This window comes from Eptesicus fuscus, chromosome 15 (assembly GCF_027574615.1).
Source record: "Eptesicus fuscus isolate TK198812 chromosome 15, DD_ASM_mEF_20220401, whole genome shotgun sequence".
Lineage (NCBI taxonomy): Eukaryota > Metazoa > Chordata > Mammalia > Chiroptera > Vespertilionidae > Eptesicus > Eptesicus fuscus.
In genome coordinates this window covers 21,657,526-21,680,319 of record NC_072487.1, presented here as the reverse complement: position 1 = coordinate 21,680,319, position 22,794 = coordinate 21,657,526, and the positions used below count along the sequence as shown (strand labels likewise).

At 36.2% G+C, this 22,794-nt stretch overlaps 1 protein-coding gene across 1 annotated transcript in view; it reads left to right on the top strand.

The window, feature by feature from the left end:
* CCDC171 (coiled-coil domain containing 171) overlaps nucleotides 1-22,794 on the top strand; it is a 245,552-nt gene that overhangs the window by 164,833 nt on the left and 57,925 nt on the right. The window contains exon 23 of the mRNA XM_054727636.1: nucleotides 12,225-12,356. Coding sequence (XP_054583611.1) covers nucleotides 12,225-12,356 — 132 coding nt within the window. The remainder of the gene's footprint in view (nucleotides 1-12,224; nucleotides 12,357-22,794) is intronic.

The following is a 22,794-nucleotide window of genomic DNA, read 5'->3' as shown; positions in this document are numbered from 1 at the left end:
GACTAGAGGCCCGGTGCACAAATTCGTGTACCAGTGGGGTCCCTCTGACTGGCCTGCGGGATCAGGCCAAAACCGGCTATCTGACATCCCCCGAGGGGCTCCTGGATTGCAAGAGGGCGCAGGCTGGGCCGAGGGACCCCACCGGTGCACTATTGGGGCTGGGGAAGAGACACGGGAGATTGGCAGGCCAGGGAGGGACAGAGGAAGGGATCCAGGGCGTGTCCGGCCCATCTCGCTCAGTCCCAATCAGCAGGACCCCAGCAGTAAGCTAACCTACCAGTCAGAGCATCTGCTCCCTGGTGGTCAGTGCATGTCATAGTGAGCAGTTGCGCACCCTTAGCATATCATTAGCATATTACGCTTTGATTGGTTGAACGGCCAACCGGTAGACCAGACACTTAGCATATTAGGCTTTTATTATATAGGATTGTATCTGTGTTGTTTCATAGTTTCTGCATTAGTCTCCTCCTTTTTTGTGTGTGTTAGATAGTACTTTTCTAGTATAATATTTGATGTCCTTGTCGTTTGTTTTACTATATATTTTCAGTTATTTTATTAGTGGTTGCCTTGGGGAATGCAATTAACATCTTAATTCACAACATTCTAGTTTGAATTAATACCAACTTAGTTTCAACCATATGTAAAACTTTTGCTCCTATAGTTCTATCCCCCATTAATGTTATTATCATAAATTATACATTTATACATTGAGTGCCCATCAACATATTTTATAATTAATATTTTATGTAATTTTCTTTTAAATTATATAGGGTAAAAGAGGAGTTACACAACAAAAATACATTAATGCTGACTTTTATATTTACTTTTATTTCTTTACTTTAGTGATCTTTGTTTCCTCATGTAGGTTTGAGTTACTGTCTAGTGTCCTTAATTTCAGGGTAAAGGATTTCCTTTAGTATTTCTTCAAAGGAAGGTCTGCTAGTAATGGGCACCCTTAGCTATTGTTTATCTTAGAGTGGCTTAATTTCTCCTTCATTTTTGAAGCATATTTTTGTTGGATATAGAATTCTTGGTTGACAGTTTTGTTTTTCTTTTCAGCAATTGAATGTATTAACTCCAAAATTTCTATTTGTTTCCTTTCTATACTTTATATCTCTTTACTTATATTTTCTTTTTTTGGAAAACATCATTCTTATGGTTTCCTTTGGTTCTTTGTTCTTGGTTTTCTTTAACTTTTTCAGAATACTTAAAATAAAATAATTGATTTAAAGTCTTTCTGTGGTAAATCTCATGTCTAAGCTTTCTCAGGGAAAGTTGTTATTAATTTCCACTTTTCTTGTGTGTGGGCCATACTTTATTTCTTTGCATACTTCATAATTTTTGGTTGAGAAATGATTTTTTTTTTGAGTATTACAATGTGGTGACTCTGGAAATCAGATTTTTCACCATCTCTAGTGTTTGTTGTTGCTGCATACTCTAGTAGTAGTTGTTTGTTTAGTGAATTATCTGAAGTAATTTTCTAAAGTCTGTATTCTTTGTCATGTGTGGTTATTGAAATCTCTGTTTTGTTAACTTATTTAGTGATCAGGTAGTGTGTTTTTAAAAAATATATTTATTGACTTCTAGAAAGAGAGGAAGGGAGAGGAAGAGAGAGAGAAAAACATCGATGCCAGAGCAAAACATTGATTGGCTACCTCCTGCATGCCCCTATTGGGGATTGAGCCCCAAACCCAAGAAAGTGCCCTAACTGGGAATTGAACTGGCAATGCGTGGGATGACACTCCATCAACTAAGTCACACCCACCAGGGCAGGCCAGGTAGTGGAGATTTCCTTAAATACTAAGATTTAGATTTTTAAAAATTTACCTTTATTGTTGAAAGTATTACCCCCATTTTTCTCCCATTGACCCCTTCACCCCATTCCTTCCCCCTCCCTAAGCCTTCACCTCACTATTGTCTGTCCATTGGTTATGCATATATGCATATAAATTCTTTGGTTAATCTCTTCCCATCCCCTTCCCTATCTCTTCCCTCTGAAATGTGTCAGTCTGTTGCATGCTTCAGTGTCTCTGGATCTATTTTGTTTGTCAATTTATTTTGTTCATTTAATTCCACATGTAAGTGAGATAATGTGGATTAAGTTTTGGTTTAAAGTGTTAGTTTCTAGAGTTCTGAAAAAGTTTATTCTAACAAAATTTGCCAGTTTATTTGCTGCTTTTGGAGTACTTTACTTCACATTTTTGTTAACATCACTCACAACTATTACATTCTTTTATGCTCCTAATAACTTTACCAGTAGGCTTCTGATAATATAGACTTCTTAGGAATTGAAATTTTTAAAAATTTAAGAGACTCTTCAAACATGCTTAAGTATTTTTATTGTATGGAAAAAGTAAAAGTATAATCATTATATTGAAATAATTTTCAGGATAGGTTAGATGGACAGGTTAAAGTCTGGATTACTTAGGGTTAGGTATGAGAAAATCACGTTAAGCATTTATTGGGTACTAATCAAGTTCTTAGCAGAGAGATGTCTTTGTTTACTGTGTAGCTGGGGTGAAAGTAAGATTTGGGTAAAATTTGAATGTAGAGAAGAAGCGGAACATTTTTGGTTGTAATTTTTTTTGTTATTGTTGAATTAGCAGAATGGCTGTATTCTTGAGGATTTTAGAGATTACTTGTCCTACGAGTAGGGAAGAATTAACCAAAGTGTTTTCTATGTATGATCATAATTTACTATGTTACCACTGAACTTTTACGGAGAGGCATTAAATACCTTTTCAGTCAAGTATTTAAAGGGTAAGACAGGAAATCACAATTCAGAAAGACCATCTAGAAGACCTAAGTTTATCAGGCTGAAATGATACTGGAACAATAACAAGGGAGTCACAGGAGTTTTTGCTGAAGCTGTTTTGGATTTGCTTCAACAGTGAAGTTACTTAAAACTTCTACTTTATAATTAAATACAATATTTACTATAAGTAATTGAGCACTACAGATACCTTGGAATGTACATTATGTGTCAGGAACTGTGCCCTTCTCTGGGAAAAGATATATCTCTATATCTCTGTATCTCTGTATATCTATATCTATATCTATATCTATATCTATATCTATATCTATATCTATATCTATTTCATATCTATATCTCCATCTATATATCTATATCTCCATCTATATATATCTATATTGTCATCTCTAATATTTATACTTATATGTTACATATATGTCTATGTAACAGATATGTAACATATAAGTATAAATTTTAGAGAGAGAGAGATAGAGAGATGTCTCCTACTCCCTTCCCTCAAAATGGAGACAAAGATATTTCCAGTATATCATGGTAAACATGCACCCATAAGATGCAGCTCTGTATCTATGTAGATAGAGTTATTCATCTATGAGGCATACTTAGAAAACCCAAGGGAAAGGCTGTGGAAGTTTCTTAGGAGAAAATTAATGCCTGGATGGGGCTTTGAAGTGTGAGGAAAGATGGGAAAGGCTATCTAGAGAGAGAGATGCATGTGCAAGTGCATGGAAGCATGAATACCCAGATAGCCTCAACTCAGCATTAAATGCAAGGAGAGTGCAAGAGATGAGGCTGAATGAGGCAGTGGAAGCCAGTTCATGGAAGAACTTCTTTTCTTTTCTTTTCTTTTCTTTTCTTTTCTTTTCTTTTCTTTTCTTTTCTTTTCTTTTCTTTTCTTTTCTTTTCTTTTCTTTTCTTTTCTTTTCTTTTTTTTCCATTCTAAGAACCTTGGATTTTTATCATGGGGCAGAGATTAAAACCTTAACCGGGGTTTAAGCTAGGAAGTGATGTGGTCAGATATCCTTATGGAATTTGGGTTCTGTAGGGCAGATTTGTAAACTGGATGCAGTGAGTAATAAAGGAGATTTTAAGAGCTATAAATCTGTCGGCTAAGAAGCAGGATAATATGGTAGGTGGTGTTGAGGAAGGGATATGAAACTAATTTAATAACATGGTGAATGGGGATGAGAAGGGCAGGGGAGGAAGATTCCCAGGATGCCAGTGTGGTGACCTGATGTTAGGAACACAAAAAGAGGAGCAAGTGAGTTTGCTTCTTCAGGAGGGAGAAGGGAGACAGTGATGAGTTTTGTTTTGGAACTTCTGAGTTTATGGTAATGTGGAGTGAACAGCAGGGTATGTGAGTCTGGACCTCTGGGAAAAAAGTCAGGGCTGAAGATAAAGGGTTGAGATTGATTAACATAATACTTTCTGGCAAAGAAAGAGGTGGTATAGCAATTGACAGGAGAAACAAGACATTATAAATAAATGGGAGGCTAGGCAATGCACTTTCAGAGATTAATTATGCTACTAGAGTTTGAAGTCCTTGAGGGATGGAGTTCTGTCTCCTTAATTTTTATATCCTCAGCATCTATCACAGTGCCTGGTACCCAGTAGGCACTTAGTGAGTGTTTGTTGAATGAGTCAAACTTTTACCATCACCCAGTCTGTAAACATTAAGTAAAGCCATCTCTGGATTTCAATGTAAGTCTTGCTGATAGTATAAGTTGGTTTCTTTATTTGATTGTTAAAAATAGCATGTGTATGTACTTTCCCCAATTAAGAACTAGAGGAGAAAGCCTAAATTTGATTTGAGGAATGTCTCTAGGAAAGAGAGGTATGCTAACAATGAATTTATAGGTAATAGCTAGTTTGATGCCTATGAAAAATAGGTGGATGATTACTTCTATTGTTCGAGTGGATTGTGGAATAGAATAGTCAAACAGCATCTGTCAGGTGAAGTCACTGAGTAACCAAATCTTCAAATGTGATTTATAATTTTATTTTAAAAATGGTTAACCAGAATATTTAAAATACATAGTTATCTTTGATCTTTAGTCTTTACTGCATTTATAAGGAATACAAAGACAATAGGATAATTTTTAATTTATGAAACTGATAGTGTTTTAAAAATTGAAACATGATCTCCAGCCTCTAAAACACAATTTTTAGTGACTCATTAATGACTCTCTAAACATTACTGACAATCCTCGAACTCCTTTCCATTCTTAGTCTCTGGATCCTGGTTCTGAACATCAGCTGTGCAGGACATGCAGGTGTTAGCACAGCTGGCTTGCTGATGACAACTCTGTCCAGATAGCTGTCTTGTGTGTCATCATTCATATTGTTCAGTGTCATTCTGACCTAGCCAAGCTAAAAATGGGACTCCGGCTCAAGAGGGATTAAAAAACCTTGGCAGACTAGAGATAAGACACTACAGAATGTCATGTACGTGTTCTTAACTGTTTTTAGCTTAAACACATCTAAATAACTAATTTCAGTGCCCACACCTTTCTCCTTTGGGATTAGTCACCTTAGAAAAGAAAATACCTCCCTGTGGGGGACTGTAACAATTCAATTCATTAATACACTTCGCCATTCTCAAGTATGGGTTTTGTGTGTTTTTTAAATGGCTCAAGATCACAGTAACCTATTTGTGGGGTACATTCTATGGTCTGTAACTTGTGTTATAGATTTATCATGCTGTCTAGGGCCTTTATAAGATGACCATGATTAAATCACCCTATTTTCCAGCTTGATAATTTGATTTGAGGCTTCAGTTTTTCAGATGCTAAATTGGGATGTAGCCAGCTTGATAATTTGATTCAAGAGATCAGTGTCTTAGTGCTGTAATTGGGATGTAACTATATGTGTGCGGTTTACTGTGGCGGTGGATTTTGCCCTTTCCTGGTGACAGCAGCTGGCAGTCATTGGAGAGTCTGGCTGTGGTCCAGAGTCGTAGGTGAAGTTACATAATCTCCCGGTAAAGAAGGTGAGTTCCTCACGTCCTTCTGTTCAGATTGAGTGTCTGTGCTTGCTGCGGCACCGAAGGAGTGCCTGCTTCTGCCGACAGAGTGCCAGGGGATGTCTTGGGACATCGTAGTTTGGGGCTCTTCCACGTGAGATTGTGACCCTTGTGTAAGAGTGATGGCTGCGCAGGTACCTGTCTCAGTGTCATCACTGTGTGTGTGCTGGTGGGGAGCAGAGCAGGGGAAGAGAAAACGTGAATGAATGAGGATGCCCACAGGTCCAAGGAGACTACTGAGGAAAACAAGGATGTTTATGTAGTAATTTCTATTGCTTATCACAAAACTACTTTTCTGCAACTTACATACTTTTGCTATGACTGCCAGACAAGGGATAAAGAAAAAGAAAAAAAAATAGTGTTGTTTTTTAGGTAGAGAAATGGAAGAAATACCAAAATCTTAAACAGTTTCTCCAATTAGTAACTGTTCATTATAGACATTAAGAGGCATTATTATTTCGTGTTACGAGCACTGGACTCAGGATCCTCATATTAGGGATGGCAATAGCTATGTCACAAGGTGGAGGGCAGAATCAAGTGAGCTGGTGTGGAGAGGACTTTGAAAAGTATGAAGTACTTTTAGAGGCACTGGTGGTACTATTACTAATAGAAATAGTACTGTACTCTATATTTCCTTAATTCAACAGTTAAGGAAAAGGTAAAAGAAAGAGGAAAATATCCATTCAGATGTCACTATCCAATTTTGTAAAAATATGTTTTTATTGATTTTTAGAGAGATAGAAAGGGAGAGATAGATATAGAAACATCGATGAGAGAGAAACATCGATCAGCTGCCTCCTGCACAGCTCCCACAGGGGATCCAGCCTGCAATCTGGGCAAATACCCTGACCAGGAATTGATCCACTGACCTCTTGGTGCATGGGTCAGTGCTCAAACCACTGAGCAACACCGGCCAGGCTAACTATCCAATTTTTAATGTTATTTCCAGTATCTGGACATGCTTTAACTCCTGCTCCTGTCACTAGGCACATACCAAAGTCCTGGAACTATCTAAATATCTTTTTTGTTATTCTTTCTTTCTACTGCCCTGTAGAATTTGTGAGTGTGGAATGACATTCCTTTTTGATCACATACTCACAAGTGTCTGCATACATAACGTTTTTCTTGTCACTATTGTTATTACAGAATATATGTAACTGTGGCTGATTTTCTTCTCTATTTATAAAAGGCTCTCCAGTATGCCTACTTGTTAAGGAAATTTTCTGTTAATTGGATATTGGAATGGGTGACCATAGTTGTGTCAGGAATGTTAGACAGTCAAATTGACTACATAAACTTTAAAATACACCAGGAGATACTACACTTATTTCATGAAACACTAGAAAAAAGGAGCCAAAAAGTGTCCAAAATGGTACTCTTTGTTAGTGATATAAGGTTCAAACATTCTCTGGTAAGAGGTGGTAATGTTAAGAAACTTTATAGATGGTGAAAAATACTGTCCTTCCTTCTAGTCCTCTAAGGCAGGGATAGCCAGTGTTTTCTGTAAAGGACCAGACAGTAAATATTTTACTACATGGTCTCTGCCTCAACTACCCAACTCTGTTGTTGTAGCAGGAAAGCAGGCAAAGACAATACATACATGAATGGGCATGTCTGTGTTCTAATAAAACATTTTTTACAATAACAAGTGGGCTGGATTTCGTTCCCTGGTTGTAGTGTGTCAACTATACCTGCTCTCTAGTGCATAGGTTAAAAATAGGTGTAGGCTGCACTAGTGTGTAGGATAAAAAGTTATAATAAAGAGGGAAGGGAAAGCAACAAGGTATCAATGGATGTGGAGGGAAGTATAGAGGCGGGATGGGGAAAAGGAAGGCAAGGGATGTAAGTGAAGTAAAACGTGAACATACGCTGAGTGGCCAGATTATTATGATCTCTGAACGCATAATAATCTGGCCACTCAGTATGTGTGTGTGTGTGTATGTATATATATATTAGAGGCCTGGTGCATGAATCGTGCATAGGTGGAGTCCGGCCAGCCTGGCCAGGGGGAGGGGACATGGGCGGTTGGCCGGCCTGCCTGCTGGTCGAACTCCTGGTCGAGGGGACAATTTGCATATTAGCCTTTTATTATATAGGATATACACTGAGTGGCCAGATTATTATGCGTTCAGAGATCATCATAATCTGGCCACTCAGTGTAGAGTGATAAGGATGGAGGTGGTAGAAAGTATGGTGGGGGGTGTGTCTGCATTTAATGGGACCATCTCTAATAAGAACATTTGTTTGGAAGCATCGATGGCAATAATAGTTTGTAGAAAATATAATTTTAGGCAGATTAAGAGTGTGCTGTAAAGCCTTAATATCAGTTATTTTCCCTAGGCATCAGGATTTAGGCACCATATACATTTCCTTACATGTATTCTCAAGTGTATCTAAGTTTCGATCTGCTACAACTTACCACTTCTTCTGGTATCCTGTTGGTGAAGACATTTGCTAGTACTACATTTCATGAGTTTTTATTTTTTTATTGGAACATTAGTCCAGAGGGATTTAGAGCTGTTCAGGATAGAAGCTGCAGCTTCACATTTTGAAAGTTGAGTAGCTTTTCCAAAAATGACTAATTTAATTTCATAGTTGATGTATCTAGCAGAAACTGCTTTTTTGGTGTTATGGTTTGAATACAGATTGGTGTCTTGTGAGTAAAGGCTAATCAGAGGAATAGGAAAAGCACTTACAAGGAGCTTATGAACCACATAATTCTAAAACTAGATTGTTATAATAAAATAAATATATTTTTGTAACAATTTTTGACTTAGAAAGTTTCATTTATTTTTATCTACATCTCTTAGAGCCGCGGTTTGCTGCTCTGTTGACTAATGAGTTTGCCGACCACTGTCTTAGAGCATATCTATTAGAAATATCTATTTTCTGAAATTACGTAATAAGAAAGGAGAAAAACCTACTTTTTCTAAAAATCAAAATTTTAGAATGGAGTAATGTAGATTTTTTTATTTTTGTCAAAATATGAAATTATATAACCTTTATAGAATGTTATAAAAACACATACAATTTGACAATTGAGATTTATATTATGAAATGCTATGAAAAAAAATCACTATATGTTAAAAATGAAGTTAGCCATTTTGAAGTAAAAAACATTGCATATATATTTGTTATTGCTCACATCAAGGATTGTCTTTTGAAACTATAATTTAAAATCAATTTGAAATTATAATGTAATTTGTGGACAGGTGACAGTGGTTATTTTAACCCTAATTCACATTAAAATCTGTATTTTAAAAGATGAACATACTTTTCCATTTAGGGAAAATGTAATTTTACTATTCTAATATTGTTATTTCAGAATGTTTGACAGTAGAGCAACTTACTTTAGATTCTCATTTTTGATAGGAATTATTTTTGTATCCAATGGGTGGGTAGTGGCTAAAGAAATCCCACTTCTCTCTTTTCTGATTTTAGTTACTCTGTTCTCAGCCTGCCTGTTCTCTCTGTGTGTATGTCTCATGGACAAATTTAATGCATTAAGGGGAGAGTTCTTTTTCTAATGTTTTGTGTTGAATTTCTGCCCTGTTTATTCTTGTTCACACCCTGAAATTCAAACTGCCTTCTGCATTCTTTCTCAACAGTCTCTCCTTTTCTTTTCACTTTTTCCCGTTTCTTGTCGCCTTTCCTTCTTGCTCCTTTGCTGCAGTTACACTTTTTATTTGTCCTAGTGTCACTGTTTTGTATTCTCTCAACATGGTGCTTTCACTTCCATTACCCATTAAAATAAAGGAATTCCTAGCCAATCCCTTTTCAGGACTTAAAAAAAACAACCTTTTTCTAGACATATTTGGAGAAATTTAGATGCCTGCTCTCAAAGTTTTGCTTTAACTTAAAAGTGGAAAAATTCTTATCTTTTAGAAGAAATATTTGCGATAGTACATCTATTATATATCATGGGTCACTGTCTCTTGATGGCCCTGTCAACATTGAACAGATAATTTATAATTCATAATATAACAAATGTATATTACTCAAATAAAGTAATGGTGATGCTCATCATTAGATTTAGCAAAACAGCTGCATTTTGTTGTTTTTTCCCCCCCTAAAAACAGGATTATTTAATTTGCCAAATTAAATAATGTTTAGTGAAAATGTTAATTTGACAATAAATCACAGTTTTAAATGCCAAATGCCCAGCTTAATGTTGTTGAGGAAGTTGTTTAGAGAATACAAAACTGTTGCTGTACGTCCAGCTTCACAGATGAAGCATGGTGCCTGGTATTAACGGGGTTAAGGACCCCAGTGCTGGAACTGTGCTGTGGATTATACCTACACTGCTCAGAGTCCCCCACCCTCCTTTGCCCGTATTAGCAATCTGCTTTTGTACTTTGACATCCAGGATTTCCCTAGTGAATTTTGTCGCAGAAAAAAGAGAATCATCAATATCACAGTTAAACTTGACTTTCAAAGCTAATAGTATCTCATTTGGGGGCTCAAATTTAATAAATTTTCTTTGATTCTGGGTGAGTTTTTAAACATCAAACAATGAATTGGCCTGGGTGCAGTAAAATATTTAGATCTATTGACTATGGTTCAGAAGGGTAGAAGGCAAAACACCAGTGGTTTGATGTTGATAAATTCTCAGTACCTTAATCCACATTAATGTTTTCTTTTATCTGAGTGCACATTGGTGACAAAAAGAAAAGCACGAGAAGGTATCCATACATATAAAATATAAACCTAAGGCAAATATATTTTAAAAATGTGATATATTCTGTTACATTAAATAAGTGCAATAACATTCTCATTCTGACTGAAGACTGGAGAATGTTTGTTACAGATAAAAATATATTCTGAATAGGGACTGTAGTGTGCATATAGTCCTCACACTGTTATAAAAGTCACCTTATAGTGTATACTTTACAGCATACACGTTGACAGAAGTTCTTCAGATCAACTTGGCAGTATATGGGTTTTTATACCCATCGATTAGCATGAACAATTAAAGATATCATCATATGTTTGTGTATTAGCTGGTTTAAGGAAACTCTACATAGTATGATAGTTCATTTATAAAATAAGAAATGATTCAAAGGTTTTATAAGCTGCTCATGTAGAATGGAAAAATGAAGGACAGGTTTTCTATCATATACAGTGTGGTGCAAAAGTAGGTTTACAGTTATTCGTATGGAAAATAATACAATAATAAATAAATAATAATAATAGAATAAACTGTGTTTCATGTGCTCACAACTGTAAACCTACTTTTGCCCCACTCTGTATTGCCAAGTTGCATTTGAAGTTGCTCAGGTAAAAGTAGAGATTAAATACTATATCAGAGCAATTAATATTATTTGTATAATTCTCCCCCTTTTTACCTTTGCTAAAAAGGTTATAAAAACTCTTTATTCTGTGACTCTAAGCTAGTTGTATAACATTTATCAAGTGTATGGTAGCATAGAGATAACATTTTAAAACTAATTCAGGCATAAAGAAAGTTAGAAAATTTGCCTATATATGAAAACTCCTATCATTAATCTTATAAGACTAAATATGAGAGCTTACTGATCTTAAAAGTACACTAAACTGTGGAATTCTAAAGGCTTTTACTAAGTTTGGAAATTAAAAGTGAAAATTATCTGTTTCTGAATGTTTTCTGATATCTAGTATTTGTATTATATTGTGAGTATTTTCTCATTTGTCCAGAAGGTGGCAGTGTAATATCAACTGCATGTGATTCCTATACTGACCAGAGAATTTGTATTTCTCATGTATCTGTGAAATGTTTGTATTGTTACCTTTCTGAACACTTAAAAAACAGTACACATTCTACTGATTCTATCCATTACCTTACTTAGAAGTTGCATGATCGAGTTGGTTTATATGTATTTAATTGATAACACTCAAGTTTATAAGAGTAAAAAGGGCAAACAAAACCTCTTACTGGTATATTTTTAAGTATCCTTGTTTGTTGAGTGCATTTGTTTTTATTCCAGAGTACATATTATAGAAGTTTTTTTCCCAAAGACTAATACCTAATAATTATATTGTCCAATATATATCAGTTAATACCAGTTAAATTAAACATGTTATTAAGAAAGTGATAATAATTAGGAGATTACTGTTTGTTTTTGATTTTGTGGATTCCCCCCCTCCCCTTTCCTTTTTCTTTTCAGGGAGGAACAGTGAAAAATAATTCAAAACCTCTTGATCAGAAGAGCTCCAGTGACTCTTCTTCCCTCCCTCATTTCAAGCAGGAGGATGCTTTTTCTTCTTAACATTCTCCCCCAGCACTCTGAATTAGAGATTTATTTGCAACGAAAAATCAATTAGTCCTAAATTTATTCATGGATTTCAGGTCCAGCGATCAATGCAAGTCCACTCAGTGGGCTCAAGGGGACCCAGTTCATCCCAGTTAATGTGTCTGAAGGGGAATTACCATTGATGCTGTTTTTTTCCCTTTAGGTCAGAGATCAGATCTCGCTGTCACGGACTGCGGCAAGTAGGAATGACTTCACCCTGCAGCTACCCAAACTGCACCTGGAGACCTTTGCAATGGAGGGGCTCAAGGGCGGGCCAGAGGTTGTAGCGTGCCAGGTTAGAGTCTAAATAACATTGTTTGCTACTGAGACGTGTAGAAAAATAAAATGTAGTAACTGGAGAGAATGAAAACCTCAAAGTATTGTGAATAACATAATGGAGATGCAAATAATTTTTCTTCCATTATGTAACACTATATTTCACAAATAATTTTTTTTCTTTAAAGCCTTGATCCAGCCTGTTAAATAATCCCAAAAAGTATTTTTTTTTTTTACCAAGGAAAATATGTCTTTTATAGCTAAGTAAGTTTAAAAAATTACTTTTTTTTTTTTATCAGCAGAGGACAATAAGATGCTAGGCTGTTATCTTTTTAAGCTCATCTCAATTTGTAGCTCTTGCTGTTTTAAAATAAATCACTTTAGATAAAATTATCAGGAGAGATATTTGAAAATTGTCAATGTTAGTTCCAAAGTATATCCAACATTTCTTACATGGGGACTTATTTAATTTCAGCAAGTCTAGAATTGTGCTTGGCAATATAGAGTATTGTGCCTTTTAATGTTTAGTTTTAATGAACATTATATGTGCAAACTGGGTTATTTCATTTATGGAACTCAAAGCACCAAATCATAAAATCTCAAATAATCTAAAGAAAAAACTTAATAAAGAAAATTATTTTCAAAAACATAATTCTTTTCAGATGTTGCATGTATCTTTCCATTCTAGGTTACTGTTGTATCATTTTATTATTTAGGTTTAAAGTTTTTTTTTTAATGAGACAAAACAAAATTTAATATTTGCTTTATTCTCCTTAAAATATCTAGTGCCTTTACTAGAAAAATGTATGAACATTATTTAAACCATAGGGAGCCTGATGTATCAGAAGAGGTTGTCCTTATTTAAAAGCATTCTAGGTTTTTTATTATATTTAAAAGACAAATATCTTAAAACTCAGTCTGTGTTTCACATTTTGAGGTTTGAAATAAACTTCCATTCTTCAGTTTATGGCACTGTGAAATTTTAATTTTGTACAAAATTAGTGTCAGTCCAAGTGGTGTTATGATCATTTTTTCTACATGTTCCATACCCTGATTTAATTTGTTACTAATACTCAAATTAGTGCTTTACAAAGAAAAAATAAGCACTAGTTGTTTCTTTCATTAGATTGTCGATCAGTATTTTTAAATATGTGTAATTGTAAAACTAAGCATAAAATATTTTTATTTCCAGATATAGGCTACAATACTGTACCATTATTTAATACAAGATTAAGATGTACATTTTAAATTTGACTATCATTGCTTACGAATTCACTGGAACCCTGAGCACAGTATGATATGAGATTTTTCTAGTGGTTATAAAATAATCCTTTACTTGGCTGTCTTGATTCAGATACTTATAAGGTTTAATACTTTTCATAACTCAAAAATAAAGACTTCCCCCTAACTCTGGATTTGGGTGATTTGGAAAGAGACTGATTCCTTGGGATGCTATTTTTGGGCAAATCATGAACTCTATGTGGTTTTGACATTTGTGAATAGCAAGAAGGAAATGTATAGACCCATATGTTAAACTATGATTTTTTTCCAAGTTCTAATAAAAATAGTTAGGCACGTTACCATATATCTAAACACTTGGGCGAGTTTTGCATTGCCATGCTGTAATATACATTACAGTTTAGTAATAATATATTTTGGTTTAGTATTCCACACAGAGAAGAGCAGATGATTTGGGCCATAATAGTGTTTCACACATACACACAGACACCCACACCCCCACATGCCCTCACACATGTAGTTGGTGATATGCTTTGAATACTTTGCGAAGAAAGGCACTAGATTAACTGATGACCTTAATTGTAATAATAGTACCATTTCAGTGAGCACGTACTATGCACCAGGTATCATGCTTAGCTCTTTAAATACATGATTTCATGTAATTCTCACAATGAACCTGTCAACTAGATGGCATTATCTCCATTTTAGAGTTTAGGTAGCTCTCCTAAAACCAACAGCAAGTAAACAGCAAGGCCCAGAGCCTGGATGTAAGTCTAGGTGTGTTTGACTGCAGAGCCTTAACTGATAAAAATCTGACACTAAGAAATCTAGACACCTGTGTTAAATGGTAAGAGTGACATCTTTTAAATCTATAGTGGAGTTTTTCTTACATTTACAAAAATGTTCATTCTGCATCTTTGTATGATGTAGGTCATAGTTTGTATGCTGTACTGTAGACAAATTCACAGATAAAAGGTTTTGTTTTCATTTGACAGGCTAATGTTATGGAACTCTCCTTTTTACCTTCTCACAGTATGCAAATGTGTATATTTCTGCCAAGTGCGGCTGCATATTCAGGAATCCAGTGTTTGTTTAGTTTTGTGCTCAGTGCTGGTGGAGTGGAGTGTGCAGTGAGTGCACGCCCTTCGGTTATGATGAAGAGGGCATCACTCTGCAGGTTGTGGTAGTGTATGGACTATTTGGCCAACCTGCACAGCCCTCATTCAGAGCAGTGGGTGCTGAAGTTTTCCTAGACAGCCCTGTCTGTCTTTTTCCAACAGGGCAAGCTTCATTATGGGTATAATTTTGTACAGAAGGAAGGCCAGTGAGCACGATTGAGAGGTGAAGAGGATGAGGGGACTACCTTTTCATCTCTGGACACAGAAGAACATGTGACTGAGGCTCTTCTTCAGGAGAAAATTCAGTTCAAGTAGTCTCTGAGATCTGCTAGCTTTTAGCCTCAGTTTCCTTCTCTGTAAAAAAAAAGTGTAATGATACCCATTTCTATAAAAAAGTGTTATGCTACCCCTTTCTCAGGCTTGTAGTAGGATTGAACGAGGCAATGCATGTACATAGAGGGCACAGTGCCTCGCACAAGGAAAGCAGGCAATGCATGGTGGCTGTTCTTTGTGCCGCCATTCTGGGACCCCCGTAAACATAAGATAAGCAATAGTAGCTGGTTTCCTTTACTTTGAAGGGGCATGTGGTGTGTTTTATTTTGAGGAATGCTTCTCTAGGATCTTTCTCTGTATCTTCCCATTTGGTTCTTTTAGTCTCCCTTGTTTCTTCAAAAGCTTGAAATAATTTTGATCAAGATCAGTGTTACTTCCCTACTTACTTTTCCATGTTACTGGATGTTCCATTGAGGCTATGTGGCCAATAAAACGCTTTGCCTAAGCTTCTGTGGAAAGTTTAGAACTACTGTATCCGTGCTCTTATCTCCCAGGTAACAGCATATCCATCTACCAGAGTACTGGGGAAAAGGAGCTGTGGCTAAAAAGTCCAGTGTAGTGCGAACGCAGAGGACTTCATAACAGAAACATTTTGCCATACTGTATAAAGATAATAACCTGTTACTCATTATCTTATACTTTGAATTTTGTGTTTTTAAATAACTGTTATGTGATAATTTAATATCGAGCAAATATTAGCATGCATGCAATGAATGTTTGTGTCTCCATCCTCATTCAATAATAAGCCAGGAACAATATCAATAGCTAACATTTGTTGGGTGCTTATTCTGTACCAGTTAACTGTGCTAAGCACCTCACATATACTGTCTCATTTAATACCTGCAACAACCTTATGAATAACAGGGGCTCTGCTTTTATCTATTTCATAAAGAAAGAAGCTCAGTTTATTGAGATGAAGTAAATTGCTAAAGGTCACATATCCAGTGAGTAGGGTAACTGGTCCATTCATGCTTTTAATCATGCCTTTCTGCCTTTTGTAAACCATTGCTTAGGCTTACTGTTGTGTGTGTGTGTGTGTGTGTGTGTGTGTGTGTGTGTGTGTGTTTCTGAGAGAGAGAGAGAGAGAGAGGAAAGAAGGGAGGAAAGAAGGGCGGGAAAGAATAAAGAATAAAGGCAGGGTCTGTCTGTAGAGTACAATTTCATTTGTGTGGAAATAGTGGAGAGAAAGGAATCCAAAAGAGGTTAACTGGGAAAGTTACTTAAACTGCTTATTTGGCCTCTTCATGTGTAAAGGTGCGACAAAGAAGGTTTCTAACTCCGTGTTCGTGTGACTGGCGAGTGAGTGGGTTAGTACATCTGAAGTGCTTAGAACAGTGACAGGTACGTTGTAAACACTCAGCATTTATTTGTTAGCTGTCCCCTCCCGTGAAAGCTCCGCAGGCCGGGACCTGGTGCTGCTCACTGCCACGTCCTCAGAGCTCGGCCTGCGCACAGGAGGCCCAGCAGGTGTGGGGAGGAATCCTTGATTTCAGACACTGGGCAGGTTGGCGCAGGAAGCTGCTTCGCCGAAGTCGAGAGACTTGATATCAGTTTTTTACTCTGGGCCCATTCATTTAGAAAGAAAAAGCTCCCCGAACCATCTCATAAAAGGCGTTAAAGGCTTAGTGCAGAATAACTCTACCTCTGGAAACAGTACACTTACAAATACGTGTTTATAAGCACTTCATTAGAAAGGCTTCATTGTGAAACCACTTATTTATGAAGATTCTAAACAGCAGAGTCCTCACCATAATAAATACAGTAATCCCTTAATCACCTCTAACCCACCATGTCATTATATAGTCCTTATTCGGTATGGCTTTTTTTGTTGTTGTTATGTGCTATACCCACGACTTTAGGGATACCATAGTTTTTTACACTTATACTTATTTTCCAGGCATAGAAATTACTTCCAGCTATTTTGTTGTATTTATAAAGTTAAACCAAAAAGAGCATCTTGAAGGGAATTTTGTTCTTATCTTTTATGTGTAAAAGAAAGAAATAATTATCTGTTTCTAAACTGTCAGGGAATAAAAATATCAAGACTCACTCTTGGTAATTTTTTACATGTGTTCTCTGCTACTTAGTGTAGCAGTCTTCTAATTGCTGTACAAGAAATTTCTCCTTTTCTGGCATAGTTGGAAATTACAGAGATGCTAGGCAATTTTACTTGAAAGATTGTGTTGTTTAGATATTTTCTCCTTCATGTTATCTCAACAATATAAGTGAATTTTCAGATACCTGATTAATTTTTAAAACGGGAAAATCAGCCATTTTGAATGGAAATCTTGCTAAATATGTCAAATGCTGTTTTTTTTAAAATAAAAAGAATATATACTGAAATTAAAACTTTATTATGCTGCTTCATTATTATAGGTATAAACTGTAATAATATAACAGTAGTATAAAGTGCTCAGCTGTGTAATGGCATTTGCCTTTAAACACTACAACTTCAGCCCTGGCTGGTGGCTCAGTTGGTTGGAGGTCGTCTTGTGCATCATGAGTTGGGAGTTTGATTCCCGGTCAGGGCACATGCCTAGCTGTCAGTTTTGGTTGATGTTTTCCTCTCTCTTTCTCTCTCCCTTTCTCTCTCTAAACTTAACCTTGAGTGAGGATTAAAACACGCACACCACTACAACTTCATAGAAATGTTGCTAATATTGAAAATTAACTTTCAAAAAATTATAAAAGTTATACATGATCATGACAATAAGAAATTAGACTCTTAAAAACATAGAAGAAAATTTAAGATCATTTAAAATTCTGCCATTCAGAGATAGCTGGTTTTAACATTTTGGTATATGCTCTTGTAGTTATTATAGTTATTTTTTAGTCATAAATGCAAACACATGTACATATCATTTAAATATAATACGTCTACCTATATTTAAACAATAACTGGGCCACACTGTTTTGTAAACCTTTTTTTAAAAAATATATTTTATTGATTTTTTACAGAGAGGAAGATAGAGGGATAGAGAGTTAGAAACATCGATGAGAGAGAAACATCGATCAGCTGCCTCTTGCACACCCCCTACTGGGGATGTGCCCGCAACCAAGGTACATGCCCTTGACCGGAATCGAACCTGGGACCCTTGAGTCCACAGGCTGACGCTCTATCCACTGAGCCAAACCCGTCTCGGCTGTTTTGTAAACCTTTTTAAAATGTAATAGCATATCATGGTTGTTGTTTTTTTGTCAGTAAATATAGATTTACCTCATTATTGTACTATAAATTCTAAAATAAAAGTATCTTCTAAAGTAAAAGTAAAGTGACTAGAATTGGGTTGTAGAATCAAACAGGATGTTGAAATGCTACCTTCTTCAATGGTTGGAAAGTACTTCCCCAGAGAAGAGTGTTTGTTAGAGAAACACAATTAGCTGGAAAAGTCATATAGTTTATCTGAGAATAAATTTATTTTGATGGGAAAATGCCATCCGTTGTCTCATAGAGCTGCTTACAGCTGTAGTCTACAGTTCCAAAAATATAAATTGTGCCAGTGAGGCATCTAAATGTCCTAGGTTTGAGGCCTACTTTGAGGATGAATATAAGAATAAGTGTGTTGCCCTGACTGGTGGTGCTAAGTGGTTAGCATCAGCCCGGGAACCTAAGAGTCGGGTTCAATTCCCAGCCCCAATGGGGGCATGTGCACAGGAGGCAACCAATCAATGTATCTCTCTCAGATCGATGTTTCTATCTCTTTTTCTCTCTCCCCCTCCCTCCATTCCACTCTCTCTAAAAAATCAATGGAAAGAATATCCTGGGGTGAGGATTAACAGCAACAAAAAAAGTATTAGTGTGTTATTTGTTTATTTTCCTGTTGACACCAGGAAGAGAAAACAATGTTTTCTCATGTAATATTGTTAGAAAGACATTTTTATTTGCCAGTTAAAATTTTAGAATTCTTCTCTGAAGATTGCACAAGCATATATTGTTTCTTCAGAATTTCTTGGTAACAGAGCTGTAAGCAAGGCGAAATGAAACGAAATATTGTGTGAATCAAGATGTTAGTGTGTACAGAAGAACTGGTTTTAAGGATGTGTTGCTAATTGGGATAATAATTATTATCCAATTAAATAGTAACATTTAAAGATTGGTTATAGTCATTGTGAGTTATACCTTCTGGTCTTCAATCTGTATCTTCTCCTAATATTTTCTATGAACAGGAAGACTTTTCGGGATACCTTGGCCAAGCAGGTCAGTCATTTGAGCAGTTTTGGTATCAACACCCTCTTTCATCCTTTCTTTTCTTCCCCTCCCTATTTGCTTTGCACTTTTTTATTTTATTTAGTGGTGGCGATGGTGGTTGGGGGCAGGGGGAAGCCTATATAAGTATAAGTGTAACCCTATTTGATAACACCTTTTAATGCTTATTATTGAGAGACTGAGGCCTGTGAGCACTTGAACTTTCAAGTGCTGCAACAGAATTGCTATTCATTTCAGCTACTTGGACAAAAAACAGTGTTTGATGGACTGCCTAGGTGAAGACCTGGAAAAGGAAGGGTTATCTACAAATTGAGTGAGTTTATTATGGCTTAGTGATTTGCTGATTGATTTCATTTGCTGTCAGTTAAGGCTCTCTTAATGTCAGTTTTCTTTGCATAATGCCTTGAAATAAAGACTAATGAAGTTCTTCAGATTGATGCCGCTTATATAAACTGACCCTGATTTGCCCTTATTCCACATGACAATTTAAGTGACAGCAGTTAGGGGAAAATACAGCAGATAATATGCAACTTAAGGATTAAGGGAAATGCAGTAAATCTTTCAGTCTAAAACTGCAAGAGTAATTTCTTGTAATTCTACAGATGCCTTAAATTTTATTAAACAGATCATTATTACTCTCACATGTGTGAGTATATATATATATATAACATAAAATATGTATACAATATATATACATATATGTAAAACATACATATATATGTATACTAGTATATGTGTATGTGCATATATATATGTGTGTGTGTATATATACATACACATATATATATATATATATAAATATAGATAGAGAGAGAGAGAGAGAGAGAGAGAGAGAGAGAGAGAGAAAGGGAGAGGTGGGGTGGGACTGGATTGAAAAAGAGAACTAAAAATGACCCTAAACCTTTAAAAATGATAGTGAATCTTCCTCTCCCCACTCATTTCAACTTGGCATTGTCAGAATCACAGTTTAAAAATATTTTATTTAAGGTTGCATAAGTGCTGCATGTGAAGTAACCTATGAAAGGCAGAGTGAGTAATTTTGAAGCTTTAAATGCTTTTCAGTTTCAGAGCCTTCTATTAATATTAGTAGTAGCTTCCCCTACCCCCCCTTTTTTAATGGCCCAAAATATCATAGTACTGACTAGAAAGAGATATAAATTTTGGGGGGAGACTAACTTAAGAAGTATCTCACTGAACCTGAGATATTCTGAGACAATCTAAGATACTTTAACTTCTGAGTGAGGGCTGTTTAACGCACATTGGGCAGGTAGATTTTCGTCAGTGCTGCAGGACAGTGCTTTGTTCGGACTCTGTTTTATAATACATATTCATCAAAACGAACCTGGCTCGGTATAACTTCCTCCGGCTTCACAGGAGAACCTAGAAAACAGCCCTGAAGTGAAGAAAGCACCTGGGTCTGTTCATGCGGTTGGGTGTTTAGCAAGTTGACATTGAGGAAGCCTTTTATGACCTTTTTCAAAGACACCCAAGTTCTATATTTGCAAATAAAGCTTAAAAAGTCCTCAGACCTTAGGTCTATGGTTGAATGATTATCTGGTAGAAGGATTTTATCATGCAATTTAAAATCTAAAAGAAGAAACTCCATGTTCTAAAATCGAGGATGAAATCATGCTTAAATTAAAACATGCAGTTTAACCGTGTGCATTTATTAAATTATGTCTTAGGACAGAGTAGAAAAATAAGTATTTGGGGGGCTTAGTGCAGGTGTCTTTCACAAAACTCTCAACAGATAGCAGTTGTGATTATTATCACTGAGATAGAGTGTATACTAGTAAGTTGAATAATGCTATGATTCTTTATCAAGTGAAACTATTATTTGAAAGTTGTGGGTGTCTCATGTTATCACCACGTTTTTAATTAATACAAAGTAAAAGGTTAAATTTCTTGTTAGCATTGAACGATGGGTAGCAACAAAATGCTCAGAAAGCTGATGTCTTGGAGGCAAAACCTGAGAAGAACCTATGTCAGGCTCTTCTTAGTCTTAGTTTACCCCCCTCAGTGTGATTATTTAAGTGTTTTGAGGTAGAATGTATTTGATTAGAGCAGTGGTTCTCAACCTTTCTAATGCCGCGACCCTTTAATACAGTTCCTCATGTTGTGGTGACCCCCAACCATAAAATTATTTTCGTTGCTACTTCATAACTGTAATTTTGCTACTGTTATGCATCGTAATGTAAATATCTGTATTTTCCGATGGTCTTAGGCTCTACAGCATCGGAAAACACAGATATTTACATTATGATGCATAACAGTAGCAAAATTACAGTTATGAAGTAGCAACGAAAATAATTTTATGGTTGGGGGTCACCACAACATGAGGAACTGTATTAAAGGGTCGCGGCATTAGGAAGGTTGAGAACCACTGGATTAGAGAGTACTGTCCCAGATCCCCAGTATTTCTTAGTTTATGGTAAATGCCCGTTTCCCAAGTTCAAAAAATCCTGAGTCCAAACTCCTCTGGTTCCCAGGTTCAAATAAGATTTTGCATCAGCTTCCTAAAACAGATTCCACACAAGAAACATGTTATGGCTTTAATGCCAGCCTTTGTTTTTCTTATAGGGAAGCACATTCAGCTTGTGGGATAGTACTTTTTTAGTAAAATTAAAATGTAATGTTTAGTATTTCTTGCTTTTTTTGTTTTGGGTTCTGAAGGAATTGTGCCTGAAAACTCAAGGAGACTTTAACAGTTGTGTTACATGTAAATCAGCTATGAATCCAATAGGCTTTATTTGCTCAAGTCTAATTAATGCAAGCTAAAGGCACAATTTTGTTCCATGTGACTAGAAATCCCCCGAGACATTGTTTTGGGGCCCCTCCTACTTTATATCCTGAAAGCAGAATGGATGAAATTCCTTGACACTTAACCTGCTGATCTTTTTTTACCTGTCCTTCTAATTTGTTCCCATTAGAGAAGGTAATGCAGCATCCTAAAGGGTCTGGAAAAGCCAACTTGCCTAGACAGGTGACCTAGGCAAGGAGAACAAGGTCACTTGGGAGTCCAAGGGCCTGGTAGTTGATACACCTGATTCCTGGTAATCCATAGGGGCCTTGGAACCACAGTGTCCTTTGCTTCAAAAGAGGGAAAATAAAATGTCATTTGAGAACATTTAAAGACTAAATGTGAACCAGGAAATTGGTTTGAAAAAAATAAAATGACCAGCTCTCTTGGTCATTTAGATTTGGATGTGGCTGACACCATTCAGTGACATACCGAGCACCTACCATGTTCAAGGCATTGTGCTACGCTCTGGGATACAAAAGTGACTCAAAAATCTTTGAGAGGGGGCATGACATTTCAGAATGATATGACATGGAAAGCATGGTTGCTGCAGGAGAGGTACAGATACATTTGTTCATGCTGAGAAAATCAGGAGAGGCTTCAGAGAGGAGGTGGCGTTTGAGAGGCCTTGAAGGTTATGTAGCTAACACTTCCCTTTCCTCTAAGTGTTATTGTCAGAAAATAGAGATGGGAAGTATCTGTGCTTGAGTCTCAGCCTCTAAGTAGCTCATTTAGTTCAACCCCAGTTTGCAAATGTGGG